The following is a 24,476-nucleotide window of genomic DNA, read 5'->3' on the forward strand; positions in this document are numbered from 1 at the left end:
GTCTTTTGCATAGGAGTCTGGGAAGAAAGTTGCTCAGGGGAAGTCGATGCATGTGAAATAAAATACTCTCACAATGCAGAAAAAATAGTTTTTATGATTTAGTTATCAGTAAATTGCAATACACGTAGGCCACATTTGACCCTGGTCAATCCTCAACAGCCTTGTCTGGATTTTGCTGTAAAAATACTGTACAGGTAATTATAAACTGGTTTAATGCTTTAATAGTCCTTTTAATTTATTGATCTAGATTTTAAAAATTCCTTAGGGCTCAGCACAGATGTCAACATACTAAATTGAGAAGATGTGCAACCCCCCCATACAAACCACACACAAAACTAAACAGTCAGTTCTCAACAATAACAAATCTTGCAAACATCAGCCCAGTTGACGAGGTCCTAAGGGTTCCGTAGTAGAGGTTGCAACGGTTCAGCTGCTTTGCATGCAGATGGTCCCAGGTTCAGTCCCTGGCGTCTTCTGCTAAAAGGATCACGTGGCATGTGAAGGGGAAGACCTCTTCATGAGACTCTGGAGAGCTACTGCCAATCAGAGTAAAAGCTGGGCTAGATGGAACAATTTTCTGATCTGTATTAGGTAGCTTCATATATTCATAATCACTAGGTCATTTCAAGTAAATCTGGGAGAGTTCCCAGGTGCATATAAACCAGAGGTATTTATCAGAAACTGCAGAGGTCTAGGTCCAGAAGGATCTATGCTTCTAAGTGTGGAGCCAGACTACATGTTGTATGAATGCAAATACTAGTCATATCAGACTAGGGCTTTGCCTGGACAACAGTAGTCTCTACTGTGCCAGGCTCCTGGCTCCACAGCTCCCTACAAGCCCAGATAATTTGCACATTGGAAATCACCAAACACCACAGAGCTTTTATATTAGGTGGCTCCATTTCCAACATGATACTTCCCACCTTCACAGGTCATCTATTCATCTTTGGTTTCGATGTCATATGATGTTGAAAGTGTGTGTGACCCCTAAAATAAGGCAAACAGGAAGGTTTTATAAAATTTCTGAAAGGTGTTTATGCTTGGCTCTGGTGGATCTCCATGGCAGGGGGGAATTGTCACACAGCTGTGAAGTCACCAACTGGGCCTTTTTATATGCCACCATTGCTTGGGAGTAACACAAGAGTTGATTGCTCCAGTGAAAGACTCTCAATTGATACTGAAGATCACTACGAGACATTCTGGATGAACGAGCCTTCCACCTGTGTATTGTTTCCAGAAGCCCATGTCCAATGCACACCAAACACCTTTGGGAGGCGCTGGCTTTTACCCTAAATTATATGATAATGCCATCTCAAACTTTCTCGTATTTCTTTTGCACCAGCAGAGGTTACCTATCCCTTGGGTTGCTAAAGAGAGGCAGCTCTGGGAAGGTATTTCCGCATCTCACACCTGCAGGGAAACACAGCCTTTAGCCAGAATAGCCAACTGAAAGCTCCTGATTCAGGGGCAATAAGCCCCTGGATACCACATGCTGCGGGCAACTGTTGCCCTTATGCCTTGCTCTTAAGCGTCCCACAGGCTTCTGGTTCGACACTGTGGGAAGCTCTGAGCTAGCCGGACCTTTGGTCTGACCCAGCAGGGCTCCTCTTAAGGCGCCAGGAGGGAGCAGTGAGCACAACTTCCTTCTCCTTCCTTACCTTCTTTAGTTTTCAGGATCAGAGAACCGGGTCATCTGCAGGAGACACTCTCCGCAGGGACTCCAGGTGGGAGCGCACCTCTTTCGGATGTCCAGAGAGTTCTCTTCCCGCCCCGCCGCTCCATAGGCGGCTTGCTTGGCTGGTGGTGCTGAAGGGACAGCTCCCCGCCGAGCTCCCCAAGCGCTTCCCCGACAGGGTTGCGGAAGGGGCGGACAGCTCCCCTAGGGAAGCCGGGGGAAGGAGGGCTCCCCACGAAGCCCGGCGGGAGGGTGGGCTGCCGGTAGTAGCGGCTGTGCTGCTAACGGGGACTCTCCGAGCGCCTTTGCTGTTCACACCGCGGCGGCTGGAGGGGGTGGAGAGAGGGAGATCAGGCGGGGAGGGGGGGAGCAGCAGCTGGCCCGGGGGCTTCGCGGCGCACAGGGCTGGCTGGTGCTGAAGGAACAGCAGCTTCCGCTCCGCTCCAGGCTTCCAGGTAAATATGGGGACGGCGGGGAGGACCTATCCAGGCAGCGAGCAAGGGGACTTCAAGGTGAATTCAGCGCTCCTTGCCAGACAGATAGCCAGACGGAGCTGACTGGAGAAGCGGAGACTCCTGGCAGGTCCCTCGCCAAGTCACCCGCCCGCAGGGCTGGAGCACAGAAAAGTTCCCAGCGGCGACCATCAGATCCGGGGAGCGGACAGAGTTCCTCGCCTCTGCGCAACGAAGGCAGCGCCTAAGTTCGCCTTCACCATGGACAGAGGCAAGGGGCGGCCCCTCGAGAACAGGCTGGGGCGCTGGGGCGCCTTGTTAGCAATGTTCTCCCACATTTGAAGTACGTGTGTCGTACATGGATTTGTTTTGGAAGAGAAAGCCAAGCGTGGAGAGCTGGGTGAGGAAGGCGGGGTGGAGAGGGAAAGTGAAGGGGTGTGTGTGTGTGTGTGTGTGTGTGTGTGGCGAGGGGGAGGTAGACTTGTAGCAACACCTCGCTGTTTGGGTGTCTGAGCCCCCGCGTTCCTTAAGGTGGGTGGCTGCGTGGGGAGTGGATGTCGGCTTGCTTCGTTCTGCGATGCGCCTTGACGGAGCAGCGATGCCAGACAGGCTGAAAGCCACAGACAGAGTTCCTTGCTGGCGCACCGCTGGCGGCTGGTGCCCGGCAGCACTTAAGCAGCTGTTTGGAGCATTTCCTGATGATGCCCATGTCAGGGCAACAGCCGCCGCGGTAATCTGCGGATTTGTGGCTTTCCAGGCGAAATTAGAGCATCGTTTTGGATCCGTATTGCAGCGGATTAGGACCGCCACCCGGATCCTCGCCTCCCCGCTATCTAATTAATAGCGCATAATAAAACAATAACGGCGCCCTGCATGGAAGAAGAGGAACTCCTGAATTGTAGGGCGAGCCTCGGCAGGTCTGCTCAGCACACACACAAATCCTCCTCGGAGTTGAAGGGGACTCGCTCCCGGCGTGGGTGTCTTGCAGCCTTCCAGAACAGGGGGCCACGAGGAGCAGAGAGAGCTGGGTGGCGGTGCAACCGGCAGGCAGGCAGATAGGCAGGCAGGCAAGAGGCAGGCAACCTGAGAGAGACACTCCAGGGACTGCGGCCCCTGGCATCTCAGTGGCAATGCTGCCCGCCAGGGGCAGGGCCCTGGAGCCAGACCTGAGCCTCAGCGATGGAGAGAGAACCTTTGAGTTTGTCCTCCTGTGCACCGCTGAGCAGAGCTAGGAGGCGAAATGTGTGCGGTGTGTTTGTGAGAGATTCCACTGGGGAAGGGAGCAGGTTGGGAGGGACAAAGAGCCAAGGAGACCTGTGAGGAGGTGCTTCTTTTTCTCCAGCAGCGGGGGGGGGGGGGCGAATGGGGAATCCTTGTGTGGGAAAGTGCAAGTCCACAGGCTAGGCTGGTGACCACTTGCTCTCTCCTCTTGCTCCCCGTTGCAGGAATGTAATCCACAATGCTAGTCCTCAGGTTCCTCAATGTGGTCGCTCCTGCCTACTTCCTGTGCATCTCCTGTGTGACCTTCGTCCTCCAGCTCTTCCTCTTCATCCCCAGCATGTTCAAAGACCCTTCCGCCACCCCGCTCTTCTGCTCCTCCGCTTTGCTGCACGGCGCCCTCTTCCTCTTCCTCTCGGCCAACGCGCTGGGCAACTACATCCTGGTGATCCAGAACACCCCCGAGGACCTGAGCAAGGGCCTGAACTGGGTTGGAGGAACCGATGGGGTGGCCCCCGACTGGCCTGATGGGAGCTGCCCCCCTGGCTCGGCCTTACCCAACACTCACTTCTGTAGACTGTGTGCCCGGGTCACCCAAAGGCATGACCACCACTGTTTCTTCACAGGGAACTGCATTGGGAGCAGGAACATGAGGAACTTCGTCATGTTCTGCCTGTATACTGCTTTGGCTTGCCTGGATTCCTTAGTGGCAGGGCTGGCTTACATTTCCACTGTGCTCTCCACCTCCTTTGCCAACCCACTGGCATTCCTCACTCTCCTGCCTCAGTCCATCAGCCAGTTCTTCTCAGGTCAGTGTCTTCTCCTCTAGCAGAAGGGGTGATCTGTGGCTCCCTTCCCTCTCCCCCTCTCCCTGCCAACCCTTCTTTACAAGACTTCCTTTCCCACAACAGCTGTCCCTCCAGCATTGCCAGGAGCCCAGGGGAGGGGGCTGTCTGTGCCTATGTGGGTTTCCTATGTTTCTTCACCCATCTTTTGCTTTAATTGCTGCTTATTGGAATAGCCAGCAAATAAAAAAGCCAGGGTGCTGTGCAAAGGCCACCTTGATACACAAAGGTTGGGGCCTGCTCCAGGCTACCGTCCAATGCTGTCTATGTATAATTGATTTGATTCCAAGAAAAGCACCCTGCAATGTCCTATGGGTGACTCAGTGTGGACCAGCCCAAGGCCATTGTCTGAAAGGTTTTGTACATGTTGGAAGACGGTGGAAAGAGCATTTCATTCTTGTATTATGTGACCCGAGGGAAGTTAATGTAGAGGCTTGCAAGAAAGGTTCCTTTTCCAGAGTCCTATTTTCTCAGAAACTCACTGGTTATCACCTGGACTTTGGTTCCTCCTGCTCTGAACATCATGTCCGTTCCTGTGAAAAGGACAGGAACTCGTTATGGAGAAAATTAATACAGTTAATAATTTAATACTTCATTTAGGCAGAAACCCTAACTAAGCCAGTTCTATTGAACCTTCAGATCAACATCACACATTAAAAACATATCCAGCTTGCATTGAAAGCAAATGGCTAAGAACTGTACTCGGCCAAGGGTATTAAGAACTATAGCTCTGTTAGCAGTAAACCACAGTTCTTGTGATTCTCTGTGGGAACTCCTGTGATTTAAATGGGCATTGGATGTGCTTTAAATGTGTGGTGTGGATCTGCCCTTATTAACATGCATAGGATTGCACTGCTAAGCTGCTACTCTAAACACACTTGCTAGGTTTAAGTCCCATTGCTGAATAAGCATGCATAGGATTGCACTGTCATTGTCTCCTAGTGGAGGTAGACAAAAAGCAGAATTGATGCCAGGCACCCTGCTACATCCCACTTGCAAGTGCTCTGCTGACTGAATTTGAAATGTGATTCAGATTCTGACCTTTCTGGCCAAGATCAAACAGGCCTCATCATCATGCTGTTTTTCTTTTTCTCCACACCTCCGTTTGTGCCCAGTTTCTGGTTTTCCCTCCTCGTATTTGTCAATTTCCACCCCTACTGCTCTTGCTTCTGAAATTCAAGAACCATACAAAAGATCATTAAAATGAGAAGCACACACACTAAAGCCAGCCCAATACATTTTGCTGCCTGAGGCATAATAGTAAACGCCACCTCTCAAGTTAAGATGAACAGTACCCAAGGCCAGTCAAGTTATGCTGATTCCTGAAGCAGAAAAATCTCACAAGTAACTTTTCTCTATCCTGGTAGAAAAAATACACTTTAAATAACAAGTTGCTGCCTTTTTTTGACACCCAAGAACTGCTGCCTGAGGTAGCTGCCTCACTTTGCCTAATGGTAGGGCTGGGGTCGTGGGCACACACACAGATGGAGTCAGTTCCGAAAGTGATTTTTCCCACCCAACGGGCTTGCTGTCTGAATGCATTGTGTTTCCAGAGTTTATAGACTGAACGACTTACAAGGAAGCGTTAATATCCCTTCCTGCTGCTAACATTGTACAACCAGGGAAGGATTGGGAAAAGGTCAGGGGTGTATATATTATCCACGGGCTTGTTGACTCTAGTCTGTTCTTTATTGTTTATAATGACTGAGGCTAAATGAACCCAGTTTGTTCCTTAGATAAAAGGATAAATTTGTATGGCTGATAAGCACACAAACGCCAGTTTACTCAGACGGTAGTGTGAAGGTAGACATTCATTGCAATATTATTTTAAGGTGGTATCTGAGAAGAGTGGGGTTGTTGTTTTTTTTAAAAAATAATGTTGGATCAATTTCTTAAGCTGACAGCTTGCCAAGTTCATTCTGATGTTTGGACTCTGCCCAGCTTTTATAAACTGGAAAGGGAGAAGAAGAGGAAAGGCCACTGCAGTCAGGTGCTTTGTTGCGATTCCTTGATCCCATCGCCTATTCCCTAGCAGTTCTCCCATGAGCTAAGGCATGAGTTCCAATGTGAGCTGCAAAATGGAAGAAAGGTGGGAATATATATGTAACAAATAAAATAAAACTAAATGGTGATAAAGAGTATCTCTCTTTGTTGTAGAAGTGCTGCCCCACGATAGTCCTGTTACAGGAAGCCCTGCCATGCATTCTCAATCTGAACAACCTACTTGCATGATTTATGGCGATGTTTTATTGTAAGGCATTGATGTATCACCACCAAGGGCTTAATAACATGAAGGGTGAATAAAGAGAGAAAAATTCTGCCATGGGCTACCATCTTCCCTTTCCCCTGTGGTGCTGTGCCCCAATTAATAAATAATAATAATAATTATTATTATTATTATTATTTTATTTTATTCTTTGTACCCCACCCATCTGACTGAGTTGCCCAGATAGGAAACAGCCTGAAGTGGGAAAAGATGGAATCGTTTCATTCTATATAGGTGCTTCCATCACAAAATAACCTTCCTGAAATGAGCAACTATGGCCAGAGATGTTACACCTTAGGTGGCCTGGAATGGATTTCAAAATTGGATTGGTATGCAAAATCATCATCGTGCTTCAGCATTCATTAATTCATTCAGGCAGCCTTCCCATTTCTAGACCTCCCGTTCAACTGTCCTCTGGGCAGTTTACAAAAATCAATAGAATACACAAATGCAATGCAATCAATAAAACAATCTCAATACAAATGACATAAAAACTCAGAACCCAACATAAAACAGATTCAAGATAGCATAGAAATGGAGCAGCATAGAATCATTATAAACACCAGCCTAAAAAGCCAGCAAAGGGAAAGCATTTGGTTCCTAGATGCTCTAAAACCCACAACTGAATTTAAATTCTATTTCTGACATGATTAAGTTACAGCAATAGTGTTGTCATCATATCACCTCATGTCCATCTGGAAGAAAATAAAGGCATTCAGGTGGTGAAATGTGGGGGAGCTGAGTTAGCCTGCCTGCTTCAAAGCTTTTGCAAACTTTGCTCAGAATGAATAATCAAAACAACAACTTCAGCTGTTTTACTGTATCTGCTTGCTTCAAGAAGGAGATTAAGAAACCATATGTGTTTTTAAGCAAGTGGCTTCCGGGAGAATTTCAATTAGAAGCGGGAACAAAGAAATTGACAATTTTCCCTCTGCAAATGTTAGAAACACGACCCCTAAAATGAAGCCTGAAGCCTTTTCTGGGAGAAAATGCCTCAGCACATCTCCTGCTACAGCCTGAGCATTGAAAGGAGATAGCACAGGCGTTCAATTAATGTCTGCCTCCAGACCCCCTTCCCACTGTTTCAAATCCATCTCACAGTAGAGAAATTACATATGTCCGGGGTTTTTTTGCTTTCCAAAGGAGCCCGGTCTCTCTTTCACTATTTAGTGTTCATGATGCCTTCCTGCAGCTAATGGGAGCTGACAAGGATGGAAGGATGACACTGCATTTAGAAAGCAATGTTGAACAGATCCCCTTAACGTCTCTTTCAAGTTTACAGAAGACTCTTGGAATAACCAGCTGCCACCGTCTCCTGATACTGTAACAAGCTGTCATGGGGATTCACTACAATGTGGTGGCAGAGAATCTCTCTCTTTCTCCCTCGCCGCCATATTGGAGAGTTAACTGGTGAAATGGATGAGCAGCAAACTCAGGGCAGATAAAAGAAAGTGATGGTGGCCATTAGCTTAAGTGGCCTTTAAAGTAAAGATTAGACCGTTTCCTAAAAGCAGCGGTGAGGAACCTGTTGCTGGGCTACAACTCCCATCATCCTTGACCATTGGTCATGGTGGCTGGGCTGATGGGAGTTGGAATTCAACAACATCTGGAGGATGCAGTTTCCCCACCCTTGCACCATGGAGAACAAGTCTATCAATGGCTACTCATCATGCATTTGTGAATGGGCAGTGAGAGTCATGTGATAACCCCAACAGGAGGTCTAAATGCTGATTGCTAATGTGTTCGGCTGAACACACTTAGGAGGGTATGCAACTAACTTATTCAGAGTTGTTGACATCCCTCTGCCTTGGGAGACAATGCAGGAGTGTGTCTTTGGGGGTGGTCAAGCTGCTGGAAGGTTGCAGAGCCTGCTGTGGCTATAGAGACCGATACTGGAGAGACATGTTTTGCTGCAGGTGGGGCAGATGAAGGTGTCCGGTTGTGCTGCTGCAGATGCTTCTTCTCTCTGCACTCCTCCTAGCAAGCCATTCCTCCTCCAGTCACTGCTATAGATACATGACCTGACTGTCTGTCTCCAGGCACTGCGGTCGTCTGCAAGGGATTTCCACATGGCAAGGCTGGTTGTTGCCAGCCTTCTTGTCACTGTTTGCAGCACTGGTTTGCCAATGGGCCTGGTGCCTGAAGCCGACTCCCCATAGAGCACTTAGAGTAGACCCACTGAAATTAATGAACAAGGTTAGGTTAGGTCCATTAATTTAAATGGCCTGTTCTGAGTAAAGGTTAATTGGATTCCACTCTTACAGTCCTCCCCATGAGCATGGAGCCACTGCCTGTCCATGGATCCAGTTTAAGAACTTCTGAATAGGGGTCATGTTCAGAAGCAATATAGCCCTTAATAGGAGATGTGGAAGAGAATCAGCAGTGGAGAGCTATTGCCATCACACTCTGATTGCAGGGTTCCCATTGTTCATGTTGAGCTGGCTCCTGTTGGAAATAGGCTGGTAGATTAGATGTTGCCCCTCTCTGGAGAGGTGGAGGAGAAGGAAGAAGAATGAGGGTGTGGGATGCAATTTGCTGCGGCTTCTCTAGGGTCTCTCTGAGCCCCGGCACAGCCAGCCACATGCTTAAGTTAAGCACAGCTTAAATTCCTGGCTGCGCTACCTAGCCTGTCGTTTGCCCCTTCCTGCTTGAATTTCTCTCCCCCCACTCTGCGTTTTACTGCACTTTAATAATGATTGGGGGATTATTGGCTTGTTTTTGCTCTTATTTTTATTATGCATTTTGTGTGTGTGTTTTGTTTAAATAATGTATTTTACGTTGTGGACTGCTCTGAGATCTACAGATAAAGGGTGGTATACAAATTTTAATAATAATAATAATAATAATAATAATAATAATAAATAATAATAATAGTCTGAGCCATCAAAGCACTAAAGGAGGTGGAGAAAAGGTGGGAATTATTATTATTATTATTATTATTATTATTATTATTATTATTAATTATGTCCATGTAGGAACTCAAAAGAATCTGTGGTTTATTTTGAAATAACTGCTATGCCCATTGCTTTGATAAGGGGCCAATGGGAACTGGAGGACCCACTGAGTATCTTATATAGTGGTACCTCGGTTTACGAACATAATTCATTCTGGAAGTCCATTCTTAAACCAAATCCATTCTTAAACTGAGGCACGCTTTCCCTAATGAGGCCTCCTGCCGCTGGTGCCCTTCCACTGTCCGGTTTCCATTTGTACACTGAGATAAAGTTTGCAAACCGGAACACTACTTCTGGTTTTGCGGAGTTCATAAATTGAATTGTTCATAATCAGGACTGTTCTTAAACTGAGGTACCACTGTACCTAGAACACTAGAACAACCAAGCCATAACCCTTCTGGTCTCACCAGGAAATTACCGGTAGCTTTCCTAATGAGATCAGAAAAATTGTGACGGGGCTATGCTTTGCTTAGTATGGTTCTCTCTGTTGCTTGGATGAGAATAATTCTGATCTTTCCTACTGACCTCTTGGCAATATCTCCTTCAAGCTGAGATAGTAACATTACAAATGTCTTTAACAGAACCCTGAAGGAATTACTTGCTGACGTTTGATCATTATATAAATACCTTGATAAATGTTATAGAAAACTCTTTAAAGAGCATCAAGAATTGCATAGTAGAACCCTTGGTCATGTCCGTCCATTTTATTCAATTCTCCTGATATATTTGAGTTTTGAGTATCCCTGAAGCAATTTAACTACAGGTAAATGCATTCCTGTTTAACCCACTGCCTAATTATCCAGCTGTTTGGGATGCTTCTTGGGCTATTTGGAGAAATGAGTTTGTTACATAGTTCTATGAATCACTAAAGCTATTAAAACTAGCTAATAGTCTGGTCCAATTTTCTTCTCCATAGACATTATATAATATTTTAAAACAAACCATTATTTTCCTCTGATTTTCATACCATTCAAGTAAGAGGGAATACCTAACAGTAGCGCCGTTATTGGTAACACACAATATGAAACTCATTAACTATCAATAATTTAATAATGATCATCCATGGCTTAAACTGAAAGAATAGGTTTTTATCCTATTGTAGGCATTCAATGCCAGGATGTTTGTGTTATCACCCAGCTTTGTTACATACATTTAAGCTGCTCCGCTGGCTCTTCTTTATAAGATTGTTTATTTCATTGAAATCATTTCTATATATTTTAAACGCCTTGCAATTTAACTTAAAGCATCAAATAAAGAATGACAGAGTATCAAAACATTACAGATGAAGGTCAAATAAAACACACTTTTAAAGCAGCAAGGAAAACAAAATATTGAACATAAATGTTCAAATAACTTGAACATAGAACATTGTAGTTAAACGTGTTTCAGCTGGCTAAAGATCTTTTCTTAAAGTTCAGTCTGTCGCAATGTTACAATGTTCTCAGATCCTCACAGTGCAAACCTTGGAAGATAAAGAGATATACTAGAAAGCCTCATTAGGCACAGTTCAACCACAGCCAGAGCCAGAAGTTCCTTAGCCCTGCTTTAAAGAAAAGAACTAGGATCTGGAATTATGACAAGGGGCCAATGCCCTTGAGGGTACAATGAGCGAAGGTTTCTCGTCTTGCACCAAGAGGCTTCCTGTCGTACTTCTGGTTTTCTGTGGCTGTGGTCAATTTGAGCAATGTGTGTAAGCACCCTAATTTAGCCCATTGAGTTCAACAGGATTGAGATGTGACTAGCTTTCTGGGGCTTCTGAATGAATTCACATGATAAATGACAAATGAAAAGATTAAACCAGCTTTTCTTTTGAGGAAGATGAATATATTTTTTGATCAAAGTAAATATATTCAAGGGTTTGGGGGGGGGGGAGAGTGACACAAATTGGCACTGTCCTGATTCTATCTATTCCAGTATTATTCCAGAGAGGTATCTGTGTTAGTTTGTAGCTCAAAAAGAGAAAATAATAAAAGCTCATGGCACCTTAAAAGACTAACAGATTTCTTGTGGCATAAATGTTTGTGGAGCCAGCCTATTTCATCCTTATAAGATACAGTGGTACCTCAGGTTACAGACGCTTCAGGTTACAGACACTTCAGGTTACAGACTCCACCAACCCAGAAATAGTGCTTCAGGTTAAGAACTTTGCTTCAGGATGAGAACAGAAATTGTGCTCTGGCGGCGCGGTGGCAGCAGGAGGCCCCATTAGCTAAAGTGGTGCTTCAGGTTAAGAACAGTTTCAGGTTAAGAACGGACCTCTGGAAGAAATTAAGTACTTAACCCGAGGTACCACTGTATAAGATATTAGGTACAGGGAAGGAGGGAATTGTAAACTGTGAATTCAAATGATTGTGACAGGTAAAAAGTACAGTCTGAGTTAAAGCTTAGATGCATGCAGAATAAACACAGTGACTATTCATAGCCACAGTAATTGTTGACAACATAATCAACCTAGAATTGCTAAGTCAATAAACATCTCCAGCAGTGGTTTTCAGCTTGTGTGCTGTGGCACCCTGGGGTGCCTTGAATGATGGTCAGGGGTGCCGCAGGCAACATTGGCCTTTGTCCCTCTTTCTTCCCCCTGCCTCCCATGATGCGCCCTCTCGTCTCTGCCTCCCAAAGGCTTGCACAGTTGTTTATTGCAGCAGCCTTGGATATAAGCTCTGCAAGTGAATGGCGCCTCTGGGAGGCACCTCTCTTTGGGGTAGGGGGGGGGGAGCTCAGAGACCAGGGATGGCAGCAGCAGCTGCCCGGAGGGAACACTCCACAAGGGAGGGTGTTCAAAAAAGGGTGAGAGGCTGCCAGATCTGCAGGCAAGGGGGTGACATAACTGGGCTCCTGAGTCCCACAGGGGTGCCACAGTAAGAAAGTAGTTGGTTAAGGGAGCCATGGGCTCAAAAAGATTGAAAACCTCTGATCTACAACAAGACAAAAAACCATAGAGCTGGAAGGGACCCTGAGAGTCACCTAGTCCAACCCTCTGCAATGTAGAAATCTCAACACATGGTCTCCCATCCAGTTTGAAACCTTACTGGATCCTGCTTAGCTTTGCAAATGTGCTGGTAGATTTATTGCTGCACCACTTTCACCCCAATTCAGGTATTCCCAGACAGAATCAAAATTCTCAGTAAGTTCCAATTCAGTATTTCTGAACAGAAGCCTCCCCTTGAAATCCCCTAGTGGGAGAATCACAACTTTAAGGACAGCAGCAGAGTGTCCCTGGAGAACTGAAAGAAGAGTTGTGTTATTAAGTGAGAAGGAAGCCTGTGTAGGCAATAAACAAAGGTCAAGAATAAGGTTGCATGGGTTCAGTGCAAAGTGTTAGGTTTATTATGAAGCTGTTCTGGTGAGGCAGAGAATATAAGCAGATGGGAAAGATCAGTTAACTGCTGACTTCTACAACCAGAGCAGGCAACAAAGGTCCATTTCTTTTGGCTAACATCCCAATGGTTCAACATTACATGTGCCAAATGTCTCTAGATCCAATCCTGGCAGAAGCCTCTGGTCTAGCCTGCATACATAGGAGGGGTAGGATTAATATATCAACCTCAAACTGTCAATGTTTGGCACATCTGACAACATGGTTGATTCCCAAAGAGAGGAATTAAGCACAATAACTTCGAAAGCCTCCTGCTTTCTTACAGCTTCATATGGGATGGTGTTCCTGCTCTCCAAGTCATATGACAACACATTTCCTATTCGAATTCTTCCTAGAAGGCTCATTTTGGTGCATTGTTTTATCTTATCTCCTGACATTTAGACTAATGACTGGGATGTTGTTTATATTCTGCAGAATTTTCCATTTTGACCCTGTCACTAAGAATTAACCACAATGTAAACTACTCTAAAGAAATGTTGGATTTTAACTCCCTCCCTGCCCCCCCCCCGATACGGCAATTAAGGAGCTGCTGAAAAAAGACAACTGAAATATTTATTTAACCGTGCAATCTTATGTATGCCAATCTACTTGGAAGTTGGTTCTGCTTTGTTCAGTGAGGCTTATTCCCTAGAAAGTATGGTTCCAGCCTTAGTCCTGCATCTTCCTCCCCTTGATTCTGTTTAATTGTAAAGTAGACCTTCTACGTTTGCCACATTTCACCTCTGCTTGCTGTACTGTGAAAGAACTGAAATCAGAAGAACCTACCTCATACTGAGGGAAACCAATGGCCTACCTGGCTCAGTTCTGTCAACACTGACTGGCAGCAGCCCTTCAGAGGTCCAGACCAGGGACATTCTCAGACCAGTATCCCAGGAGATGCTGAGGATTCTACCTGGGACATGCAAATAGGCACTAGCTACAGATTAAGCCACTAACTGCAAACAAGCCATGTTGGCTTCAGGTTTTGGAGGGGGTAGGGAGCTCTGGCAAGATGCTCCCAGGGACACCCTGCTCCTTGTCACTGTCATCAAGTCTTCTGGGCTCAATGGACAAAGTGAAACCAGTGCAGACTGCAGTTCCGTCTCCTTGCTGTTGGCACTGCTTGCAGGCTCGGAGAGAGCAGTTAGCAAGAGCGATGGAAGGGTGAGAGGGGCAGCAGAAGCAGGGGGAGCTTTGGGGTACAGCCATGAATTCTCTGCTAGGGTCTAGGCCCTGGCACACATCACAACAAACTTTCACAGCAAACGTCCTTTGGGCACTGTGCCAACTGCCTCCAGTATAAAAGTATCATTATTAATAATAATATTACTTATTGAATTTACATACCACCCTATGATACGTGTGGATAAACCATTTTCTCTGTTCCAGGATGGACAGATATCATCACACTATGAGTGAATGTCCATGTTAGAACATAAGGAAAGCCTGTTGGATCAGGCCCATGGCCCATGTGGTCCAGCATCCTGTTCTCACAGTGGCCAACTGGTAAACCCCACGAGCAGAACCCGAGTTCGAAACCAATCTACCTCCCTGTAGTTTCTTGCAGTTGGTATTCAGGAGCATCACTGCCTCTGACCATGCAGTTGGAGCATAGCCGTCCCGGCTTGATACCCTCAAGGAATTTATCCAATCCCATTTCAAAGCCATCCAAGATGGTGGCCATCCCTGCCTCCTCCCATGGCAGTGAGTTCCATAGCTAAACAATGTACCGTGTCAAGATGTACTTTCTTTTATCTGTCCCAAATCTCCCAACATTTTCTCTTCCCTTCCCCTTTGGCTCTGCAGGAGCTCTGCTAAGCTCGGAGATGTTTGTCATCCTCATGCTTTACCTCTGGCTGGGAATCGGACTCGCCTGCGCCGGCTTCTGCTGCCACCAAATGCTGCTGATCTTGCGAGGGCAAACGCGGTACCAGGTGCGGAAGGGGGTGGCGGCCCGAGCCCGTCCTTGGAAGAAGAACCTGGAAGAGGTCTTTGGGAAAAGGTGGCTGCTCGGACTGCTCATCCCTGTGCTCAACGTAGGAAGCGACTATCACAGGCAGAAGGAGCAGTGACGCCGCCCGGCACACAGGTGCGCATGCGCACACATACATGCACATGCGTGGGCCATAATGGAGTTGCAGCACTTTGAGGCACTTCTCTTTCCATCCCCACTTCTCAGCCTTGCCACCTACAGGAAGGGAGGCAACTATCAAGCTAGCTGGGCTGATTCTGTATTTTAGAAGGGGAAATTGTGGCCCATGTTATATGTGAAGCTACAGCAGTAATCTCTGGGTTGCTAAAAGCGTTCATCAGACCCACCCTTGGGAGTCTGAATCATTTTCTCACTGTGCCCCTTCTCACAATCTTCTCCCTTCCCACCTTGCCTTTCATGCTTAACTTGCTGTAGGAGTAGCAACAACAACATCCCCCACCATCTCAAGGTAGTCTGCGTTGCTCTGAGTAAGCTGTAAGCACAGCAGAGACTCCTGTGGGATTTGCCCAATCTGTTACTTGAAAGCTGCTTCTTCTTCTTCTTCTTCTTCTTCTTCTTCTTCTTCTTCTTCTTCTTCTTCTTCTTTTTGCAGTTTTTCAGCTGACCCCAATATAGCAAGGAGCCGGTTTCACAAGAACAGCAGAGTGTGGTTGGTGAAGCACTTTAAGGTGCAAGGAATGACAACTGCTGGGGAGGCAGATGGTATATGCCTGCACACTTCAGAGATGACAAGCATTTCCCTGCCCACTTCCTAGTTGCTCCCCGCCCCCACTCCAACATCCAGGAACGATGGTTAACAGCCTGAGCATGTGGCCTGCCCAAGGTAGCAGGTCTGCTGGCTGATTTTTATTTTTCTATTTTTTAGAGAATGAGGTTCGTTTTCAACCCACTTGCCCTGATCCCTGACACATAGAGCTGTTTAAAGCCCATCTTGCCAATAGGGTGAGGAAACAAGCTTATTTGGGTTGAGCACAATGATGGCAACAGAGACAGCAGGCAAGCGTATGTGAATGGAACGACTGAATGTATGAAGACATTAAAGTTCTGGACTGTCTTATACTGAGGCAGAGCACCGGTTCACTGAGCCCACGATTGTCTGACTTACAGGGGCTCTACATCAGGAGTAGGCAACCTCACGCCCATGGGCTGGATGCTGCCCAATTGCCTTCTCAATCCGGCCCACAGACGGTCTGGGAATCAGCGTGTTTTTACATGAGTAGAATGTGTCCTTTTATTTAAAATGCATCTCTGGGTTATTTGAGGGGCATAGGAATTCGTTCACCCCCCCCAAAAAAATATAGTCCAGCCCACCAAATGGTCTGAGGGACGGTGGACCGACCCACGGCTGAAAAAGTTTGTTGACCCCTGCTCTACATGATTGTAAGAAGAAGTATTTTCTAAGCTCAATCTGTTAACTCACAAGTTGGTAACCCACAGCTTGGTGCCAACAAATGGCCCTCCACCTCCTCTTTAAGAGGAAAAGATGATGAGAGGGAAGTTGTGTGCACATTACTGTGGCTCCTGTGCACTCTCACTGCTGGTGTTCGAAGCTGAGTGCACACGACCATTAGCCACAGTCCATATGCATCCTGTAGTTTCTGCCGTTTAATGCCTTTCCTCTCAGACCAGCACCTTCCAATTTGAAAACGTAAGTTGCAGTTATGCAGAGATGCGTTGCACTTCAGCCATCCGTTGCACATGCGCAGAGGACAGCACATGCGCAGAGCTTGGCTTCCTTGAATAGGAGTTCGGAAGGTTTGCGGGTGTGGGAAAACAAGCCAGGAAATGGTGTGTAAGGCGATGTAAACATGTGGCTTGAAAATGCAGCAGGTGGAAATGACCCCATTGTGTACATGATCATGTAAGTTGTGTACATGCTCAGAAAATGAGGGGATGAGTGTTACTGGATGATGGGCAGATGTGTGAGTGCAAATGGAGGGATGGGTGAAAGGGAGAAAGTAGCGATGTCCCCCCCCCCTTTTGCTTTGGCCCAACCTCTCACCACCAGTAAGTGTCCCTGTCACTTTCTTCTGATGGAATGCAGCCTTTGACACCCCCGCCCCAAAGTTTACCCACCCATTTAATTGGAGATGGCAGGGGCTGAACCTAGGACCTTCAGCACCAAAGCTGCGTGCTTTGTCACTGGGCTATGGGCTCCTGCCTTCTCAAGGGACCTCTCACATGGAGGAGTCCCCTAAGACTGCATTGTTGCGTATGTGAGAGAGGGGAGTGAATGAGCAGAGGCTGGAGAAGAAGGGGATGGTGTAGGTGGAGGGACTTATTTGAAAAGTGAGTTGTGTATGAGAATTAACAGGGGTTTCTTTTCCATCATGCTTATGTTGGAATGAAGGAAGCATAGTCTATGTACTTCTATCTGTAGCCAGCCCTCCCCCATTCCATGTACAAAAGCCAACTAAAATGGCAATGGAATCTTACTTCAACATTAGGAATGGAGGAGAAAGTTGATTCAGTATGCATTTAAAACTGGATCTCTCAAATCCACACTTTCCAAAACAATATGTGAACTGAAACACAAAGCTATCCTTTGAAATTTGCACTTATCTGAATTTTGGTTCTTCGACCAATGTTTACAAAAATGCATATTTTAGGAGACACATGCATAAAAATGAAGATATTGGCAAAAATAATGTGCACAAATGCATTATGTTGGGGGAAAGTGATTGTCCAAATGTGTACATTAATCAAAGTTGCTTATAGAAACGTGTTAAGAGAGTTTGCACTAAAATGCTGATGATTTTGCAAATTGCTTCCAAATGTGGAGAAGTCAGTTTAAGATGGGTAAAATGAGAAATGAAGAGAGCCCAAACTGACAGTTCCCTATTCAACACTGGTGATGGAACAGAGTCACCCAGGGCGCCATGGGGCAGTAAGCTAACCCTGAGGACACACAGCACCGGCTGTCTGGGGCAACTTCCTAACTCTGTCTAATGGCAGGGCTGGCTCTTTCAAGAAGTTGCTTCCATAAGGAAATATCTGCTACCCATTCTGCCCAACTAATGTGCAATCTGCCTGACAAAAGGAAGAGCAGGAATGGTTGGCTAGTAGCTATAGCAGTACTCTTCCTTTTTCACCTTTGGTAAACCCATTTTGCAGCTTTTTAGTGGTGTTGCAAAAAAAACAAAAACAAAAAATTCACTGTGATCAATGAAATGTGTATGTACACCCAGGGCAACAATGCCCGTCTTGCACCACTTTCAGCTTTCTTCAAAACTCCCATCAGTCTCCAACTTAAGAGGGCATGAGATGTAATTTTGCATGTGTCAGGGAGCAACCAAGTGAGATAGTGAACTGAATTATTGAAGGGAAGACTCTAAGTAGCAGCCCTTGAAGGCAGGCCCTCAAATTAGCACTTTGTAATAAATAATTCTTTCATGATTAATAGGGTGAAGAGTTCATACCATACATGGACGATAAGAGACATTTCAAGGAAGAAAACCATTCAATCTCATTTTTTTATTTCTATTTTTATCATCCTTCCACAGCCAAGCTCTGTTCCATATTGTTATTCTAATCATGACTGCCTCTTGGGCCACACCAACCTGTTCTGTCTTAAAACTGCCTCCCCCAATCTGGCACCCATAATGTTTTGGGCTACAACTCCCATCAGACACAGCCAGCCACATAGTCCAAAACATCTGGAGGGCACCAAGTTGGGGAAGGATGTCTTAGAGCCAGTGTGGTGTAGTGGTTAAGAGCAGTAGTCTCGTAATCTGGGGAACTGGGTTCGCGTCTCTGCCCCTCCACATGCAGCTGCTGGGTGACCTTGGGCCAGTCACACTTCTCTGAAGTCTCTCAGCCCCACTCACCTCACAGAGTGTTTGTTGTGGGGGAGGAAGGGAAAGGAGAATGTTAACCGCTTTGAGACTCCTTAAAGGGAGTGAAAGGCGGGATATCAAATCCAAACTCTTCTTCTTCTTCTTAATGATGCTTCTAGCAACATCTTCATTCAACTCCATGGGGGCAATTAACTTAGTTTAGTCTAAACTGCAGGGATTAATCAGATCAGTGGAGAAGCTGATATACAACTTGGACATACACCCATTGTCCCTGTACCAGAACCCTATAGTGGATGGTGCCTTATTTTTTTTAAAAAAGGTAACAAAATCTGTCAGCCTCTTTCAGCTAAGCACATTTTATGCTGGTGCCCATATTGGATTTTGCAGACATTGAAAATCCATCACTTTTTCACAATTCAGAAATAGATATTTGTGTTTCACTTATTTTTAAATTAGGAACTTACATCCTGAAAATGGAAATCTAAGCACATGCGCTAATGCTGAAATCTGCCCACAGAAGAACCCCACGAACAAAACACATTTTACCTTTTTCCATATGCAAATTACCTATTTATTTTCTACAACTTGACCCCGCCCTTTTGGTACCTGTGCTTTAAAACGATAAAATCAACAACTGAAACAATTAAAGCAGAATAAACACAGAAAATAAATGAGCAGCATTTAAAACCTAGCAGGAGCTCCGAAGTTAAAATTAGCACAGACTATTTATAAGGCTAGGTGGGGGGGGGGGGAGAGATATTCAGCTGGTGCCAAAACAACACAAAGAGGAGTACCAGGAAAGTTTGCCTGGGAAGAGTGTTCAACAAAGAGGGCACCACCATTGAGAAGGCTTTCTCCCCAGTCATCATCCAGCTCACCTCAGAGGGTAGAGGCACCCGGAAGAGTCAACATTTCCTCAACATTCAAGTTAGGACAAGTGTCATATTTGTATTAGTAACATAAGGAAACCTTAATGCTGCTCTTGAGTTGGCTGGAAGGATCACATTTAGCAATTGGTGCTGGATCTTTTCCTTTCACAACATGGTTGGTTCACATTTGGTGGAGAGATGTGGTCCAAGTCATATTTCTCACATTTCCACTGACAATAAGCTTTGGCCATGTCCTTGTCACATAGCTTTGTAGTGCCAATATGCACACAAAAGAAACATATTAAATAAGCATATTCTGAAGAGGTGTTTTGACCTTGAGAACATCTCAAAAGAAGAAATTGCTAACAGGTTAGATAGATGGTAGCACACATAGAGAAGTGGCTTACTAAATAAGACATGTGCTTGCATGAAAATGCCTTTATTTACCTAGCTATCTCCTCTGCTGCATTTTCACACTTAACAATAAAATGTATTGATTTTTTTTAAAATAAAAAAAGTTTGTCTCTTCCGTGCTGTGATCTTTAACTTCTCTTTTGGGAAATGGGGAGGAAGGATGAGGATGCTAGATTCTTAAATAGCATGAACAAAAGAATTCATTTTATTATTACATAAAATATTTCAAGTTAGCCTAGCAATTAGATATCAGGTCAGCGTAAAAATAAGGCCAAAAAGGGTCATGCCAGCATCATAAAATTTTAAACCATAAAATCGTAAAATGATGTAGCTTATTGATTTTCTCTTTCTCTCTGGTTCTACAATGTGTCTCTCTTGTGTAACTACTCTTGGCTTTTCATTTTGGACTCCTTAAATCTTTAATGCTAAATCTCTTATATAAGAAACAAAGATTCATGAACTGCTGCATGCTACGTTTTCAACATCAGAGAGTTCAGTCCTGGAAAGTTGAGGAACCTTAGGCTCCCCAGGTGTTTTTGGATTACAACCCCATCAGCTTCTGCCAAGTTGGCCAATGGTCAGGAATGATGAAAACTAGAGTCCAATAGCATCTGAAGCACACCAGTTCCTCCACCCCTGCTTGCTCATAAAAATCCTCTGGAGAGGCTCTCCTCCAGAATTTCTCCCATCAGCATGTGAATTGAGTTAGGCTGGGTAACAGGAAATGACCTTGCTCCTTGACGGTTTTCTGTCACCTTGTGATGACCGTTTTATTTTACCAGGCCTGCCACGTGATTATTTTTATGTTCTCTTTTAAGAATTTTTCTTTACAGAGTTTTGTGTGCTATCCCAGTCTCTTTTCGTATTGTTTATTTAGGGGTGTGTGTGTGTGAATGCTTTTTTACAAAGCTACTGTACTACCAACCTTACTGTATGCTTGTGAAACAATGACTTATAACACCATTGCCAGCTCCTTGAAAGATTCCATCAACGCTGTCTCCAAAAAATTTTATACCTAACTTGGGAAGACAGGCAAACTAATGCCAGTGTACTGGAAGAAGCAAAGGTCACCAGTGTTGAAGCAATGATTCTTCAACATCAGCTTCCTTGGACTGATCATGTTGTTCGGATGCCTGATTATCTTCTTCCAAAGCAACTAGTCTATTCCAAACTTAAAAATGGAAACGTAATGCTGGTGGTCAACAAAAGAGGTTTAAAGACTCTCTCAAGGCAAATCTAAAAAAATGTAGTATAAACGCTGACAACTGGGAAACACTGGCCTGCGAGTGCTCCAATTGGAGAACAGCCTTTGAAGATGCTCGAAGCCAGGATGAAAGGGAGAAGCGAGCTAAGAGGAAGGCACGCTTGGCAAACCCTCACTGTGATCAACTGCTGCTCGGAAACCTATGTTCCCACTGTGGAAGGAAAAGTGGATCCAGAATTGGCCTCCATTGTCACTTATAGACTCACTCTTAAGACCGTGTTAATGAAAGATAATCTTACTCATGAAAGATAATGAGTGATCACCAAAGGGGTGTGTGTGTGTGTGTGTGTGTGTGTGTGTGTGTGTGTGTGTGATGTGTTTTTTACAATTTGATCTTTTAAGCCATCTTGGGTGCTGTTACTTAAATAAGTGCTTATTTCCCTCACCACCAAATAATCACAGTCAGCTCCCTGACAGACAGGTCTTGCAGCAGTGACCAGAAGAGGAATGACTGCTGGAGAAGCACAGAGAGATGAAACGCCATGGTGCATCTGCAGCAACACAACCAGGCACCTTAATCTGTTCCAGTTACAACAAGACATGTTTCTCCTGTATTAGTCTGTACAGCCACAGCAAGTGCTGTAACCTTCCAACAGTTTGACTTCACCCCTAAAGGTACACTCTTCCGTTGTATATATATCTGCAGGGGGGGGGGAGGAATTAAATACCACTGCCTTGCTACGCTTACCCAAAAACTCACTGTTAATGTCCTGACAAATACTTTCTTTTAATCAACCCCATCCACCCCAACAAAGACTTCTCCAAGCTTTGTCTTCAGTGAGTTCTCATATTCTCATGGAAATCTTGCTGGAGGAGATGATAATGTGATTATGTTTCACATCTAATTATCCTAGTGGAATGCAATGCCCCTTCTGGGATAGTTTGCCATGACATTGTCTCCTTTTATATTCAGAAACCCAGAGCTTGAGATTGTTGTTCTACCCTTGTGGAAGAGTGAATAAGCTTTCCTCTCAATGTACCTGTCCTTGGATATGGTCCAAATGCTCTATTTTGTATCACTGCTGCCTTTTTTGTTTTCTTGTTGATTTCTAAAAGGGACAGGCTCCCAGATACCCTGCCAATAGCTTTCTTGTATCAACACAACTTATTAAGCTATGAGATTCTTGCCCTTTGCCCTTCATATTGATTGAACCAGTAGTTTTAGGCAAGGATATTTTGCAGGCTGCCAATTGTCATTTGTGGGATTCTTATGCCATCATATGCCAACAATGGAAGTCAGAGCAGCTCCATATTTTGGTGGGACAGTGTGTGTGGGAGGGGGGGGGGTGCACATATTGCAAATATTAACCCCCGACCTCAATGTTTTGTGATATTGCAGTGAAGCAGAAAAGACTATGAAGCATTTTGCAAATGAAAAGCACCACAGCGAAAGATAAATCACAGCTATGTTGCTGTGTGACTGCCACAAGGTCAGTCAATATAGATTTCCTTTTGAGAAGTTTTGCATTTGAGATCCTTTCTGACATGCATACGAAGCCACACAGTGACAGATCATTGTTCTCTAGCTAGGTATTCTACTCTTGACTGGGGGGAGCCACCCAATAAAGCTTCTCTGTACAGACATGTTCAGCCTGGAGAAAAAACAATTAATAGGCAATATCCACCCATCATCAAATATCTGAAGGACTGTCACATAGATGACGGAGCAAATTTGTCTTCTCTTGCCCAGAGCATATTATCTGAACTAACAGATTCCTATTAGAAGGCATCAGTTAAGAATTAGGAATGACTTCCCAATTGTATCAGCTGCTTGACAGTCCATCATTAGAAGTTCTTTATCTGAGGCTGAATAAGGGGTGCTGTATCAGTGGGTGTTCAGCATTGACCAAGAATTGGACTATATGACCTTTGAGGCATGTTCCAACTCTATGATTCAGCGTGAAATCTTTGTAATGTTCAGGCTAGTTTATTTCTCTGTCGCTTTGCCAGCTCTCCAGAGAATAACATCCAAGGCCTCAGAGTTGTAGATGCCACAGGAGCCGTAGCTGTCAGAATGCCTCATTTACTCAAACTCCCTAGTTTCATCAAGCTCTCAGCTATGACAAGAAGTGCAGGGTGTGGGTGTGTGCATCTAGGGGTCTATTCACAGAAATTCCTGAGATGAAGAAAAGTCACTATCTATTAACTCAAGACACAACTTTCTCTCAATTAAACTGTTCTGCTCCGGGGTCATGGAGAAGCACAGGAAATGTATGTCTTTAAATGAAGAGGCTACGAAGCTCCAAATACCCTTACCGTCAAAAACTTACATAAAAGAAACAGGGTCTTTTCAATGGTGGCACCCATGCTGTGGAATCCCCTCCCTAGAGAGCTCTACCAGCAATTTAGTTGTGAGGGGAAGCATTCCTGTAGGTCCCCCCCAGCAGCAATGTTATATTTGCCCGTCACTCTCACATGATTTGGCATCTTTAAGAGACAATCTCTTGAAGTCTTCACATATCCTACACACTGTCTGCTGTCTGCTCTGCTCCACACAGTGCAAAACTGCATAGGAAAAGTGCATTTGCTTAGCTCGAGGAAGTATATATTTCTCCATATGCAGGACATTCTACCACCATAGTGCTACCACTATTACACTGTTTAGAGCAGGCACAGTCCTTTTTTTTACATAGTATGAGAAGACAAGCCAGGGATATGTTTGCTGCGCAGCATAAAAAGAGATCTCTCTCAAAACCACAGGGTTCCATCTGATTTTCTGAATTGGGCCTTTGGGTGCTGTTTGCCGTGCTAGTCTCCAGGCTTTGGGGAAAACACAGATGGAAGAAAACAGAGCAACAAGGAAATCTGACAAGAAACAACAATTCTGCAAGGCTCAGGGAAGACTTATGAGAAAAGACAAAGGGAGCTCATTCTGTAATCTGAAAGGGGGAAAGACTTGGGGAGATGCAGTCATTGTGCATGCCAAAGGATGCACAAGTGAATGGAAGGAAGACTAGAGGGGAAAACACTGAAAGCTAAGGAGCTAAAGGCTTAGAAAAGGGAAGTCAAGGCATGGCTATCCCCTATCAGAGAATATTGGGGTCAGAGGAGGTCATGGAGGCCAGAATTATGCCTCCCCCAGTTAGGCTGTTGTTATATACCATTTCATCTGCACAACACAGAACTAAATCTGAAATGCAATATATGTAAACCATCTTGTATGCACATCCTTTAGATCTCTTAAGCATTTTATTTAGTTGCATCACGAGAGTGGCTTTACAGCTGGGAAAGACAGAGGTCGGTGGTTCATACGTGTAATTTTCAGTTCAAATGGAGGCCAATGACCTCAGTATCCCAGTATAGCCAGCAATGTGTGTGTGTGTGTGTGTGTGTGTGTGTGTGTTTATCTACCCACACACTCTCTCTGTTAT

General features: G+C 45.1%; 1 protein-coding gene across 8 annotated transcripts; it reads left to right on the plus strand.

Annotated features, from left to right (window-relative positions):
* Positions 1 to 1,699: 1,699 nt before the first annotated feature.
* ZDHHC22 (zDHHC palmitoyltransferase 22) lies at positions 1,700 to 18,446 on the plus strand. Of its 8 annotated transcripts, XM_079946848.1 has the most exons (4): positions 1,732 to 2,527; positions 3,573 to 4,154; positions 14,575 to 14,857; positions 15,354 to 18,446. In XM_079946848.1, exons 2-3 carry the CDS (start codon positions 3,587 to 3,589, stop codon positions 14,838 to 14,840), a joined length of 834 nt encoding a protein of 277 aa, XP_079802974.1. In that variant the 5' UTR covers positions 1,732 to 2,527; positions 3,573 to 3,586; the 3' UTR covers positions 14,841 to 14,857; positions 15,354 to 18,446. The 8 variants fall into 8 exon arrangements, with proteins under 8 accessions (XP_079802980.1, XP_079802974.1, XP_079802973.1 ...); XM_079946854.1 differs by lacking the exons at positions 1,732 to 2,527; positions 15,354 to 18,446 and adding an exon at positions 1,700 to 1,724 and having other exon boundaries at positions 14,575 to 15,298; XM_079946847.1 differs by lacking the exon at positions 15,354 to 18,446 and having other exon boundaries at positions 14,575 to 15,298.
* The last annotated feature ends 6,030 nt before the right edge of the window (positions 18,447 to 24,476 follow it).

This window comes from Podarcis cretensis (assembly GCF_951804945.1).
Source record: "Podarcis cretensis genome assembly, chromosome: 1".
Taxonomy (NCBI): domain Eukaryota; kingdom Metazoa; phylum Chordata; class Lepidosauria; order Squamata; family Lacertidae; genus Podarcis; species Podarcis cretensis.